This window comes from Barbus barbus, assembly GCF_936440315.1.
Source record: "Barbus barbus genome assembly, chromosome: 1".
NCBI classification, from domain to species: Eukaryota; Metazoa; Chordata; class Actinopteri; order Cypriniformes; family Cyprinidae; genus Barbus; species Barbus barbus.
The window spans coordinates 15,227,442-15,241,348 of record NC_136729.1 but is presented as its reverse complement, the minus strand read 5'-3'; the positions used below and the strand labels follow the sequence as shown (position 1 = coordinate 15,241,348).

General features: G+C 35.7%; 1 protein-coding gene across 1 annotated transcript; it reads left to right on the top strand.

Annotated features, from left to right (window-relative positions):
- The first annotated feature begins 1,500 nt into the window (after positions 1-1,500).
- On the top strand, positions 1,501-13,871 carry LOC306879641 (trafficking protein particle complex subunit 14-like). Its single transcript, XM_079432775.1, has 11 exons — positions 1,501-1,645; positions 1,748-2,242; positions 4,126-4,221; positions 4,481-4,610; positions 5,098-5,184; positions 6,605-6,725; positions 7,334-7,481; positions 7,626-7,860; positions 9,295-9,431; positions 9,567-9,766; positions 11,402-13,871. Exons 2-11 carry the CDS (start codon positions 1,757-1,759, stop codon positions 11,553-11,555), a joined length of 1,794 nt encoding a protein of 597 aa, XP_079288901.1. The 5' UTR covers positions 1,501-1,645; positions 1,748-1,756; the 3' UTR covers positions 11,556-13,871.
- Positions 13,872-13,907: the final 36 nt, after the last annotated feature.

The window sequence follows — 13,907 nt, the reverse complement described above, 5'->3', positions numbered from 1 at the left end:
TCAGGTCAGAAAATGAGTATTCTTTTTTGATAAACTAGGTGGTTGAATAATATATCCCCTGAATGTGCTAAATTAATTATTTGGCAAGGTTAAGCTCTAATGACTTTTTAAATATGTTAATGAAATTTAACGTTTTATTCATTATTTTGTCAACTGTGTTACGGACAAATTCTGTGTCAAATGAAACGTGAATGAAGTACCACATGTTTGATAACACATTTGTTTGAAGGTTTTTGAGTATTCACCAGAGTTTTTGATGTTATTTGTCTAACTGATTTGAAAATATGATGGGTAACACAGTTGACATTTCGCCCATTTTAGGGCCCTGTGCAAACTACTGACCTTGGACTAGTTAGTACATGACCTTGATTAACTTATGTTTTTATATTCTTTCTCTACATATTTATAAATATAACATGTGAAGCAAGTTCACCAGAACATGTTGATAACACAGTTGACAGTCAATTAATCTACTCTACGTGTAGAAAATAATATAGATAAAATATTGAAGAGGAGAAGTTATAACTTTCCACACCGTCTTCAAACTTCCCTCCAAAAAAGGAAAATAGATCAAGTGATGTTGGACGTGATTTTGGAACAAACCATTTCTGATTTATTGGGGGGTTTTGTAGTGAGTAACACAGTTGACATTGATTTCTCGGACGTACACAAAATGGATGATTTAATGTAGATGCACGAGCAAAATATTTTTTAAAACACCTTTCTCATAATTTAATGATTATTTTGCACAAATAATTATAAGAAATATATGCAGAAAAATGTATTTTAGAGCTAATCTGAAGAGCAAAACCTCACATTTACCAAATCGGACAGCACAAAAACAGCAACTTCCAGTATAGAATAAGCCATTTTTGCAAGATAAAATATGGGTATTTGTTGGATTTTTGTATTAAATTAATTAGAAATGTCCCCTTATATAAAAGTGATCATTGTTTGAAGAGAAAAGTAAATGAAAAATTAGTAAAATTGATAATAGTCCATGGACATGACGTACCCCTAATTATAGAATCACTCTTCTATAATTATTTTGAATTCAAAGTTCAATATGCAAACATTAAAATCAGTCAATTTAATATGAGTTGCCTTTAATGAAATAAGCTTAAAGAAATGTATAATGAAGCATTAATTGATGTAAAGGAATAAAGGAAGGGGCAAAATGCATGACAAAAAAAAAGAAAGACAAATCTAAAGCTTACTTTTTTCAACAAGAACACAGGTTTAACCATATTTACCATGTTACTGTCTTCATTAGCTTGAACAATAACTGTCACAATAACAATAAATGTTTTTATTGTTTTTTTACATTTAAACTTAGATGCAGAGCAGTATGTATTATATTATTATTAAATAATAATATAATACATTTCAACTGAACACTATTACAAACAAAGTAATGTAATATAATAGCCTTCACACAGCGAGCCCATTGTTTACCTTTATCGACAAGCGACTATTCATGCCTAGTTATTATCCCGCTCTACTCCATCTTAACTCGATAAGCGTGCCTGTCATATATAGCGCACTTGAATGTATTGTAACGTATACGTTAACCGAAATGGGACAAAATAGGATGAATGTGATTTTTCTTCAATCTGGGAAACCGTGATAATAACTGAGGTGAAAGGTAAAACGGTCTCGTTTAATTTCGTGATTCTTGTTTGAATGGGAGTGTTATTTGCAGGCTGCTCAGGCTAACCGGATACCTTCGCTGTATGTCTGTTTGCAGCGCGCTGTGATGGTCATGGTCTTAATGATGGAATCGCAATGCGAGTACTTTATGTATTTCCCGGCCGTCCCCATCTCAGACCTGTCGGACCCCTCCAAATACCGCACCCTCCCGCGTCGCAGTCACCTTTATCTCGGGGAAACCGTGCGCTTTCTGCTGGTTCTGCGCTCTCAGAGCGTCGCGTCGGTGTCAGGATCTGACGGATGCGGCTCGGAGCATCACAGCAGTCGCTCTTGGAGGGAGCTGGCCGGCTCTCTCTGCGCCGTGGCCAGCGTTAGCCCCGGCGACAACCGGCAGCGGACACAGCCTCTGTATCATGACTACCACAGCAGCGGGGACGAGTGTGTGGAGGACACGGACGATGATGATGCTGCGGAGGTGGGCTGCGCAGGTCGGGGGGGCCCGAGGTACCGGGGCTTCAGGGAATGCAAGCCGCTCCTCATTCACAAAAACCCCGGCAACGGCGTGAGGGAATTTCGCAAGGCTCCTGTACAGGTGCTTAAACAAACACTGCAGTCTGTTGGAGAGTAGCTGTTCCTTGTACAATTAAAATGCACTGCTATGCATGCAAATACATTTGATAATAACAACACGGAAGTGATGATATTTCCTGTTGTACTGTTTGAGAGATGTGTTTGCCTTTTCATATGTCTGGGAACCGTACAGAACACAGTCTCTTTCAATTTATAATTGAGGATAGTCACAGCACTGGAAAGGACTTCCTGTTTTAGTATTCTGGCCAGAATGCTACCCATGTGTCTTTCATGCAATGTATTTCTATAACAGTCCTGACTTTAGTAATGTTTTGTTAACTAAAGAAGATTTTATACAAAAGGAAATGAACAGCACTTTTGAGAAATATCATAAAATGATAGGATATTAAGTCACATAAGATGAAGACTCCAAACATCTTCTAGAAAAATAGCCATTTTCGGGGTGGTGAGGTGATGATCAATGAGGTGATGCCATGTGAACACCAAATTATGTCCTATATATTGATATTTGTAGTATTAGATGGAGAAAACCAGACAAAAAAGAACAAGACAGAAGATAAACAATCAGCTTCAGTGTGAAGCAATCAAAAGTTAGTCAACGAACACAGATGTTCATGAATCTGCACAGATAAAGTAAAAACCCAAAACCACTTCTGAAACAAACAAGAGTTGGGTAAATGTAAATGTGAAACTTTAAAAGGGCACGAAGATTAAAGTCATATAATTCCTGTATTTAATTTCAAACTTAAGAAGAAAAGTTAAACACTCACTCCACAAATATAGGCAGTTAATTTCTTTAAAAACAATGACAATTTGGCTAACTTTTAGGCCTTCATCAGACATCCGATTGTTGCACTATTCCTCTAAAGTTTACAAGTTTAAATCAAGAGTTTAGGACACATTTTTCTCACCTAACAAAACTGTGACAGCCCACCAAGGTGTCATTTAATGCTTCTGTGTTTTTTCCTATTGCAAAACTCTCATAAGAAGCAAAGTAAGGCGATTAATTTTTCAAACAGAGGTCCATACCTCTGTGAAATGAGGGCTTAGTCTCCTATTTGCACTGCTTTCTTTTCTAGCCACACACGCAGTAGTGCAAATCTTTTTAAATGCACCAATCCAGTTTCAGAAGTCAGACATTATAGAGTTATGAAACTCATCTGTAGGCCAAGGTTATATGGCTTTGATGTTGTCTCTGAAGTACAAGAACAAACTCTACAACAGGCATTCTTAAACTTTTTTTGTCAGCTGAGATTTTGAGTTAATTTTTCCAATAATATAATGAAACGTCACATGTTCTCTGATGTCGGTTAATGGTCACATGACATGCAGCTCAACAGATCAAGTCACCTTTATTTATATAGCGCTTTATACAATACAGATTGTTTCAAAGCAGCTTCGCAGTATTAAACAGGCAAATAACAGAATCGATGCAAGCTACTTCAAATATGATCAACTGAAATATATTTTTAGTTAGTGCTTCAAAGTTTCAATTTGAATGTAAGCAAATTGCATGTGTTTTGGTGCCACTGGCCAAGTCACTGACACAACAACTATGTTGTGAAGCATGAATTAAATGTTTTGGGTGAGAATAGATTTCTTATGTTCCAGCAAACAGTTGTGACAATTGCACTTACAGTTTAGATAATGCTAAGGCTGTTTCGAAAAATGTGTGATTGAGAAAAACTGTGAACTCTCAGCACATGCAGAGATGGGGTTTGCTGCATTTCCTGTAAAAAGAAAAACTTTTAGATGCTGAATATATTAGTGCAGCACTTCTCTTTGAAGCATGCTTTGAAAACTCCTTCATGGACCTCCAGGGGTTTGGGAATTTTTTAGCTTGTTCCATGTATCACCTTGAAGTGTTTCACTTTGTTTTTTCAGTCTCCTGTGGATGAGCCTGTTGTTTTAAGCGATGAGGTCATCTTCCCCCTGACAGTGTCCCTAGATAAGCTCCCTGTCAACACTCTCAAAGTGAAGGTATGACTGATATGTATGTGTTTTTGTGTTCTGTGTTTTGTGTATTCAAGCATATGGTAGAGTATTTTCAGTTGATATTGGAGTAAATAGAACAGGAAGTTCACACATTTGTGTTGCTGATTAGATGTACAAGTTTGTGCAAGGTTCTTATGCAAAGCGGTGTGAGTGTGTGGGTAAGAAATGTAGATAAAATCACACTAGGTCATGTTGCATGTGTTGCTCTGATACATGTGAATGTATGTGTGTTACCTCAATGCAGATAATTGTAACTGTGTGGAAGCAAGAAGAGGAGAAAGCTGAGATCCAAGAGCATGGCTACCTCAGCATTCTCCAACAAAAGAGCCCCTGCCAAGCATTTCGTCAGGATCTGAACACCTTCAAAGCGCAGGGTGAGCTCTTGCTTCCTTCATCACAATACTGCATGTTGTCATTATTGATTTAGGACCTCAGTGATCTGCCTTTTTCGCTCATCACTTCATCGCCATTGCTTTCCTTTCATTATTTCTCTTTGTTTCTTTATCTGCTGTTCTTGTAAGTGTCAGTGTCTACATACCAAATTGTCTATTTTGTATATTGTGTTTGTGCTATTTGGCACACTGTCCATTTTTGTATATTTGTACATTATTTTATTTTAATTTTTTATTATCTGTGTCCTGTCCTGTTGCTGTCATTCTGTCGCACAGTGGAGCTACTGTCACTAAAATAAATTCCTCGTATGTGCAAACATACCTGGCAATAAAGCTGTTTTTTGGTTTTAGTTTTTCCTGCTGTGCCACTTACATTCTTGAAATGGCATGTGTTTTGGAAAGCCCTTGTACTGTTAAACATCATTTTTTAGATACCTGTGCTGTCTTGTTTTCTCTTGTTTGCTAACAGTCAGCACCACACTTAATGTCCTGCCCCCTCCGACTGTAAAGTGTCAACAAATGACAGTCTCCGGGAGACACTTAACTGTCCTCAAAGGTAATGTCAGCCCTATTTCTAGCTCTTTTTCACATTTGTGATCCTGGACCACAAAATCAGTCATAAGGATAATTTTTTTTAAAATTACGATTTATATACATCACCTGAAAGCTGAATAAATAAGCTTTTCATTGATGCATTGTTAGGATAGGACCATATTTGGTCGAGATACAACTATTTGAAAATCTGGAATCTGAGGGTGCAAAAAAAACTAAATATTGAGAAAATCGCCTTTAAAGTTGTCCAAATGAAGTCCTTAGCAACACATATTACTAATCAAAAATGAAGTTTATTTACAGTAGGAAATTTACAAAATATCTTTATGGAACATGATCTTGACTTAATATCCTACTGATTTTTGGCATAAAAGAAAAATGGATAATTTTGACCCATACAATGTATTGTTGGCTACATTTTACTAGGGCTAGGGTCACATTTTATAATCACAAATGATATATATACACACTACTGTTCACAAGTTTGGGGTCATTAAGTTTTTGTTTGTTTTTTTGTTAAATAATACCTTTTTTCAGCAAGGATGTATTAAATTGATCACAAATGACATTACAAACATTTATAATGTTACAGAGAGCTCTTTTAAAATTTCTGTTGATCAAAAAGTCCTGGGGGGGGGGGGGGGGGGTTGCATCACAGTTTCCAGAAAAATATTAAGCTGCTTGACTGTTTTCAACACTGATAATAATAAGCAATGTTAACCGTGCGCCATATCACATATCAGAATGATTTCTGAGAAATGATGTGACACTGACGAATGGAGTAATGGCTGCTATAAACAATTCACCTTTGCATCACAAGAATAAATTACATTTTAAAATATATTAAAATAGAAAGCAGACATTACAAATTTTAATAATATCGCGCGGTATTAGCATTTTGACTGTATTTTTGTTCAAATAAATGTAGCCTTGTAAGCATAAGAGAGTTCTTTCAAAAACATTATATTACCAACCCCAAACTTTTGATGACATGCAGGTGTTTTAATTGTCAGTGTAACTGTGATTCTCATTGTCCTAAAATCTTTTTCAAAATAGAAGCCTCTCTTGTGAATTTTTCATAACTAGAAGTAATGATTCCCCATATCCACCCACCCAGTCTTCAAGGGAGGATGCTTGGATGTCTTTTCTTTAAATCTCTCAACTATATTCAAAAAGATTTGGAAAAAACATAGGACTTGTACTTGGTTCAGTTTCATTCCTCTGCTTCATGGCTGGAAAGTTCCAAACATAGAATTTGTCTCCACTGCTATAGTATAAGCACATCAGAAGACATCATTTGTTCATAAGTAGGCAGTAGTTCTGTAGTGTTTTAGTGCATGCACCGACTCTTATTTTTGTGGTTTCCTGTAACTTTATGTGATAGACGTCCTGTTTATGTATGTTTGAACGCTGGATTGTTTCAGTGTTAAATGGGAGTTCTCAAGAGGAAGTGTGTGTGCGTGACGTCAAAATCCTTCCCAACTTCAATGCTTCATACTTACCAATGATGCCAGATGGCTCGGTGCTGCTGGTGGATAATGTTTGGTAAGAGAAAACATTATGTGTGACCTCGCACACTCAAACATTCTGATTATGGTTTGTTATAAATTCTGTTGCTAATAAAACTTCTGCTATGTATCCAGCTTGACACACTTCAACGTTCCAATATTGTTTTGTAGATAACGCATGATATATTGGTTTACTTATTGGCTATATATTTTTTTTTTAAGAAATGTATCACAAAATTTAGAAAAGTTATAGAATGTTCTGCATTTAAAAAGTGACTGATCGTAATGATGTCAAAATAATATTTAAAAAGCCCTAAAACAAACTTTTTGAAATAGCACTGCTATGTCCTTGAGGAAATGCAAATGTAATTGTTATTCTTGATGGCTTAAGGAAAAATACAATCATGCACAAGGATTTTTGCCCATGATTTGATGTTTTTAAAAATTTACATTTACATTAGCATTTAGCAGACAGTTTTATCCAAAGCGACTTACTTTGCATTCAAGTTACAGTTTTACATTTTATCAGCTCTTGCTTTCCCTGGGACTCTAACACATGACCTTTTTTTTACCCTTGCCAGATGCATCTGAGAGAGTTTGTATTACTGTTGTATTACTGTTTATCTCATTGTTTATCGTCTTCAGTCACCAGTCAGGAGAAGTTGCCATGGCATCATTTTACAGAATGGACAGTGAGTCCAGTCACCTTCCCAGCATGCTCAGTGCTCTAGAGGAGCAGAACTTTCTCTTTCAGCTGCAGCTCAATAACCAGCCACAAGATGATTCAAATGAGGTGGGCTGTCATGATATTTTGTGTGATAACAGGCTACAAATATGTATCCCACAGCCATTTATCTTCTTTGCAATAATTTAAAACTTTGATTATATAAAAAAAATAAATAGTATTAATTAAATGTTATGTTTCTTTTTGCTACAGGGACTAGAGGTGCCATTAGTTGCAGTCTTACAGTGGTCCACTTCTAAATTGCCCTTCACCAACTCTATCTACACTCACTATAGTCTCCCTAGTGTGAGATTGGACCGTCCGCGCTTCATTATGACCGCCAGCTGCCCCAGTGCGGTCAAGGCTCACGAGCATTTCCGGGTGCGATATACCCTTCTGAACAACTTGCAGGACTTCCTGGCAGTCCGACTAGTCTGGACACCTGAAGGTGAGGATGAGTAAAACAATAAAATCAAGTGCCATAAGTTTAAGAACAGATGGGTGTGCATGGTGATTGAATTGATTAGTGTGCGTGCTTTAATATATTAACATGTAACACCTGAGAATCATTTTCTCTGATATTTCAGAAATCATGGTGAGTGATTTCTATTAGCTGTTTAGCATCAGAATTAGTGAAGCTAGATTGTGAATGAGTTCGTTGATCTAATCGGTCTGATCTAAACAGGTTTGCTAAAAGGTCTGAAATTGTTTGTGATTCAGTTTGATTCATATGGACAGTTCACTCAAGCACTGAATCATTTGCAGCGGTTTCTTACAGTGGTGTAATGGGATTTTTTTTAAAGTCTGAAAACAAAAAGAAGATAGTGGAGGAGGTGGATTTTTTTTTACCTACAATCTATTGTAGCAAACATCAGTTTGTCAGCTGTGAAGCACTTTATTGGGCAGGCAGCTTGTGACTGTTTTTTTACTGCAGGTAAAGACAATTTATATCTATATATCCATAATATGTAAAAAAAGAGTATTAAAATATGGGGACACTTTTTTGATGAGGGATCAGTATTGATGAAATGCTAGAAATGCTCCTACTGGTAGGCATATGATTAAGTTATTTTAATATTATAGTATTGGCTTTTATTTTTATATTTTCAATTTTGTATTATATATTTTTTTACGTTTTTTAAATAATTTTGTTATGTGCTTTTGTTGTATTTTTATTAGTTAGGCACCATTTCTAATTTTATAATAAATATTTTCAAATTAATTTAAGCTTTATTGCAATTAACAAAAGCAATGTTTTAATAGTTTTAATTTTAGTACACATTAACAAAACTGGTTTGAAGAGGGAGGAGAAAGACTTTTTGGATCATGGTCAAAAATAGTGTGAAGAAGAGTGTTCGATCAAAGTCGCTAAATGTTATTTGCTCATAAGGAGTGTGGTTCATGGTTGTAGATGTAGATAACACAGAGTTTGAGGCTACAGCTGTGTTTGTGAGTATTTGTAATGTAATGCCAGATGAGCTAAAGTCAGGCTTAGCACATCAAACACGTACAAGGAAAAGAATCCAGACTGCATATTGACTGCATTGCAGATAGACAATAACATTTTCAAACTAATTCATATTTGATTTTTAAATATCTTTATGAATAGAAGGTTGAATGTTACTGTAGCTTTTGGCTTCTTTTTTATGCTTATTTGTTTTTGTGTTTTAATGATTTTGCTTTTTTATTGATAAGGAAATTGCAGAGAGAACCAGAAATTATGGTGAGGTGAAGATTAGGACATAATCAGGGTCAGATTAGAACCTGCATATCTTGCATGAGCAGCACATCTCAGTGTGCCTGATTTATCGGTGTTTGATTATAAATATAACATTACTTTCTATTTATGTCCTCATGGTTTTTGATCTTCTCTTCTTCTCAGGTCGAGGACAGAAAGAGGATCCTGCAGTGAATGCAGTGGTGTGTCATTCTCCTCTCAGTAACCTGGGTTACTGTCGAAAAGGCAGTACCCTTTCCGTCAGTGTGGCTTTCCAGATACTCAGAGCAGGTCTTTTTGAGGTAAAAAGCCATTACGTGTGTGTGTGAGACATGTGAGCAGTTCAGTATTTTATTTAACTTCCTTCAACAAAACCAGTGAGTTACATTACTGGATGTACACACCTCAATATCTGCTATTGTATTCTCTGTTTTTAGTTGAGTCAGCACATGAAACTGAAGCTACAGTTCACAGCGTCCGTGTCCAACCCTCCCCCTGATGCTCGTCCTTTGTCCCGCAAGAACAGTCCGTCAAGTCCAGCTGTCAGAGATATTCTGGACCGACATCAGGCCAGTCTCAGTCTGGGCCGCTCTCAATCCTTTTCTCACCAGCAACCATCAAAGTTTCACCTCACAAGGTAAATCGTTAAACACACACACACAGAAGAAATACGGTACAGTAAATATGGTACAATCTTACAGTTTCATTCTCACATATACACTATACACACTTATATGAGTTAATGTGTTTAACAATAATATAGCAATACTTTTTTATATATATTTCTGTTTGGATTAATTTTTTTCTGTTGATAGCATTTTTAATAGTAAGTAGTTAAACAGATTTTTTAATGAATTTTAAAAATGCAGTAAGATTTTTTTAAATACCTTTTTTATTAATACTTTTATTCAGCAAGAATACACAGGGACTTATTATACACAGTATTAATGGGACTTTACATGAATATGTTTACAGTAGTATTTGTGGAAAACACCTGTTCTACAAAATTGTTTTAGTTGACTGATTTAGAACTAGGGGTGCATCGATCCGAGGATCGGGATCGACTCCGATACGGTCATTTTCTGCAGATCGGGTATCGGTCAGACGAGACCGATCCAAATCCGATATTGTGCGTATACTATTGTGTTATTGTTGAGCCCAATATAAGGTACAATTGAGGTATAAAGCACCATAACGTTTTCGTGCACTATATTTCAAGTGTTCTGAAGCTGTTCCATAGTTTAATCTGAGGTACAGATGAATATTTAAGTCTTTAAATTTAAGTTCAGGTAAACTCTTCTCTCTCTCCTCCATTCAGCATTCAAACTGCGTGTTCAAGAGCGCAGGTTACTGAGGTTTAAAACTGTTAAAAGAAAAGGCTTAATAAACTTACGCACAGATTTAATACACTACGCATCAATATCTCTTCCCTTTGTACTTTGAACGTTTCTATGCAGACTCAGAGGGCTGCGTACGGGATGCGCATAAACGCTTTCTGCTGCTCTATATTGAGCCTTACTTATTATAATACTTCTGCGCAATGAAAGATTATTAACAGTCTTTCTTGTTCTGTCCTATCTATCATATGTTGCTGCCTTCATTACTGTGCTATAGATTTAAAAGAAATGTCTTTTAATTTTATAGTAGCCTATATATTTATATATAAATGTATTTGCTTGTTTTTTCATGAATGTATTTTACAACAATTCAAAGAGCAATGTGTATAATTTCACCAGATTTAGTCCTACACTTATTCACTTTTAATTGTAAATAAAGATGTTTCACTAGGTTTTATAAAATTATTATGATTTTTCCATGATTTTTCTAGAGTATCTTTTGCTGTATTATAAACCAAGTTTATAATAGTATTTTTGTGTAATAGTAATTATTATTATGATTATATATTTTTTCATTTGTTATTTTTCATTAAAAGTATGTTATCTATATGTAGTAGATTGTGTTTAACACACAAAAGAGTAACACACAGACGCACAGAAGTATAGAAATTCTACATCGATTTAAAAAAACCCGCTGGTATCGGATTGGATCGGTATCAGCAGATACTCAGAATTTTCAGGATCGGATCGGTTCAGAAAAAATGGTATCGTTGCATCCCTATTTAGAACTGTCAACATAGGCAGGAACTCTGATATAGCCTATAGTAAACTGGTACATCCTCTTACAACTGCCTCAAAAGTTTTCTTTGTCAAATCATGAGCATCGCATTTATGCAGCACATGGCCATAGGTTCATGTTTGTTTGTGTCTTACAGGACAGGCAGTGTTATGGAGCGCAGGGCCATCACTCCTCCCGTGGGCTCTCCTGTTGGACGGCCGCTGTACCTCCCTCCAGACAGGAACATCTTGTCACTCGACAAAATTGCCAAGCGTGAGTGCAAGGTGCTGGTACTGGATTCACACACCTGAATGCACACACACACACAGGGAGACGAAGTAGGGATATTTTTTAACTTTGGCAAAGAATCATGTGTCACTAAGTAGTGTAAATCAAAAAAAGTGGTTTAATGGCTGTAAGTTTCAGTTCAGTATATATTTATTTTGTTTTCATTTTACCAGCATTCATTGCTTACATGCTGTACAGTACAATTATTTTAAATAATTACAATGCAATTTACATGCAGCTACTGTTTTTGACATTTTTCGACAGAAGGAATGAAAAGAAAGCATGAACACAAACAGGGTTTTTATTCTTTATCCATAGGACATTTCACTGGAGTTATGAAGTTCTGAGACATACAAGTTAAAATATTGTATTGATGGCTGTTTAAAGGGAGAATGGATGGTTATGGTTAGTCATACCCAGACCGGACGCATGCGTGCTTGTTTATTTAATAGTTTGGCAAATTTGGTAATGTTTTCAGCTACAAATTAATCTAGCACTCTATTAAAAACATTTTGCTATGTTTAAATCTATTCTGTAAATTTGGCTCCCAAAATCAGTGCAAGAAAAATGAAGAATTCAGCAGATTCTATCAGGGCCTAGTCATATCCATTGTAAAAGCATGCCACATACAAATTCATGTTTTTCTTTGTTTACTACTTACTATTGGATAGATTTTTTGAATGTCTTTACATTTCATTTGTCAATACTGCCAACATTTCCCTTCCAATATTGAATTCCTTTTTGTAAAAGTGCTTTTATTGTTTTCCTTAATTACTTGAAAGATGGTTTGCAATGTCGTGTGCCTGTGAGCAATCAGACGGTTTGTTTCATTTTCAGTCCTGTACACTGGAATGTTTTTGGTCTGGCATCTATTGTACCCTGCAGTGTAACTATAGTGCCGCCCTCCTCATCACCGATATCCCTTACTCAATAGTTATTTGTGCATGTTGTTAAATTAGTGTTTAATTTATTCATCAAATTATTTCACTGCTGTAATATTAACTCTCCAGTTCATCCAGTTTCCCATGTAATCACACAAATCAAGTCACTTCTGGTGGAGGTGGAGCTTGTGTTATTGGCAGATGCCATTTTATTTCTGCTCCTCCTTTCATGGCTTTAGAAATATTCTGTCACATTCCTGCTGCATTGTGTGTTCTCAAAAATGTGGGATCGTTTTTCTTTTGCTCCATAATGAGCTCGCCCTTCTCCCGCTAGATGTCCGGGAACAAACTCCCAGTAAGCATCAGGGCAGATGCTGGTCATACAGTAGTATTGATTTCTATGCATTTACACTGAACATCGGACTTTAACAGAGAGCTTGATATGTACAACCCCTCAGGCTGTAGTGATAATCAATAATCAACTGGCGTAAAGAGTCACCCCATTGTGCCATTTAATGGGGTTACGATTGATTTCTTTTATCTATGTTTACATTTCTGTGCACCTCATGTGAGGACTACTGATTAATCCTTGGGACTTAAAAACCTTTTCCTTTGTTGTGGAATGTTGCACATGGTTTTATATTGTATCCAAATATAGGATCTTGAATGTTGAATTTTTTCAGACTGAATTGTTTAGACAGACTACTTAATCTGCAGAAATGTAGCAATGATCCAAAACCGTTTTGTGGCTGTAGGTAATACATTTTAATATAAACACTGTGATGTATTTTAATTATTAAATTTTCAATTCATTTCACTTGCAATTTACATCTTGGCCAGTTTTCTTGTTTTGGACTGTTATTGTTTTACATTGAAAACTTGTGAAGAAAAATTCTTGAAACGAGTGGATAATTTATTGCAGAACAAAAGGATTTGGACTATCATGTTTATTTTTTTTGTAAGCACTTTATTTAATTTTCTTTAACTTATTTTTTGAAAAAGAATGAATGCTCAAAGGACTGGTGGCTGGATATTATGGTTTCCTGAACAGCATGTTTTTTAGCCTCTTGACAAGGCACATCACAGAACCATTATGATTGACAACTCTAACCAGTGGATTTACCCCCAGTCTGTATAAATAGCTTGAGGTTAGAATTTATACAAAAGGTATCAGAGAAAATATATGTTGAGTATTGCGCTTGTATTGTTTGTTTGGACTTTTTTTTATTTTTTATTGCCAAGACCCGCCAAGAAGCTCCTCTGGTGTAAAGTCCTTGTGGAACGCAATCATTTACACAATTTTGACTATACTCTTCTATGAACTTCTGCTTTGCACTTTTTTTTGTTTGTTTTTACATGCCTTTCATTGCTGTTTGAAGTGTTAACAAAAGTGTTCAGAGTCATTGGAAATGTTGTTGGAGTGTTGCATAAAAGTTAAATAAAAGCAGCTAGGGTATAAATTGGCTTGTATACTTATTTAAAATATAAAAAATA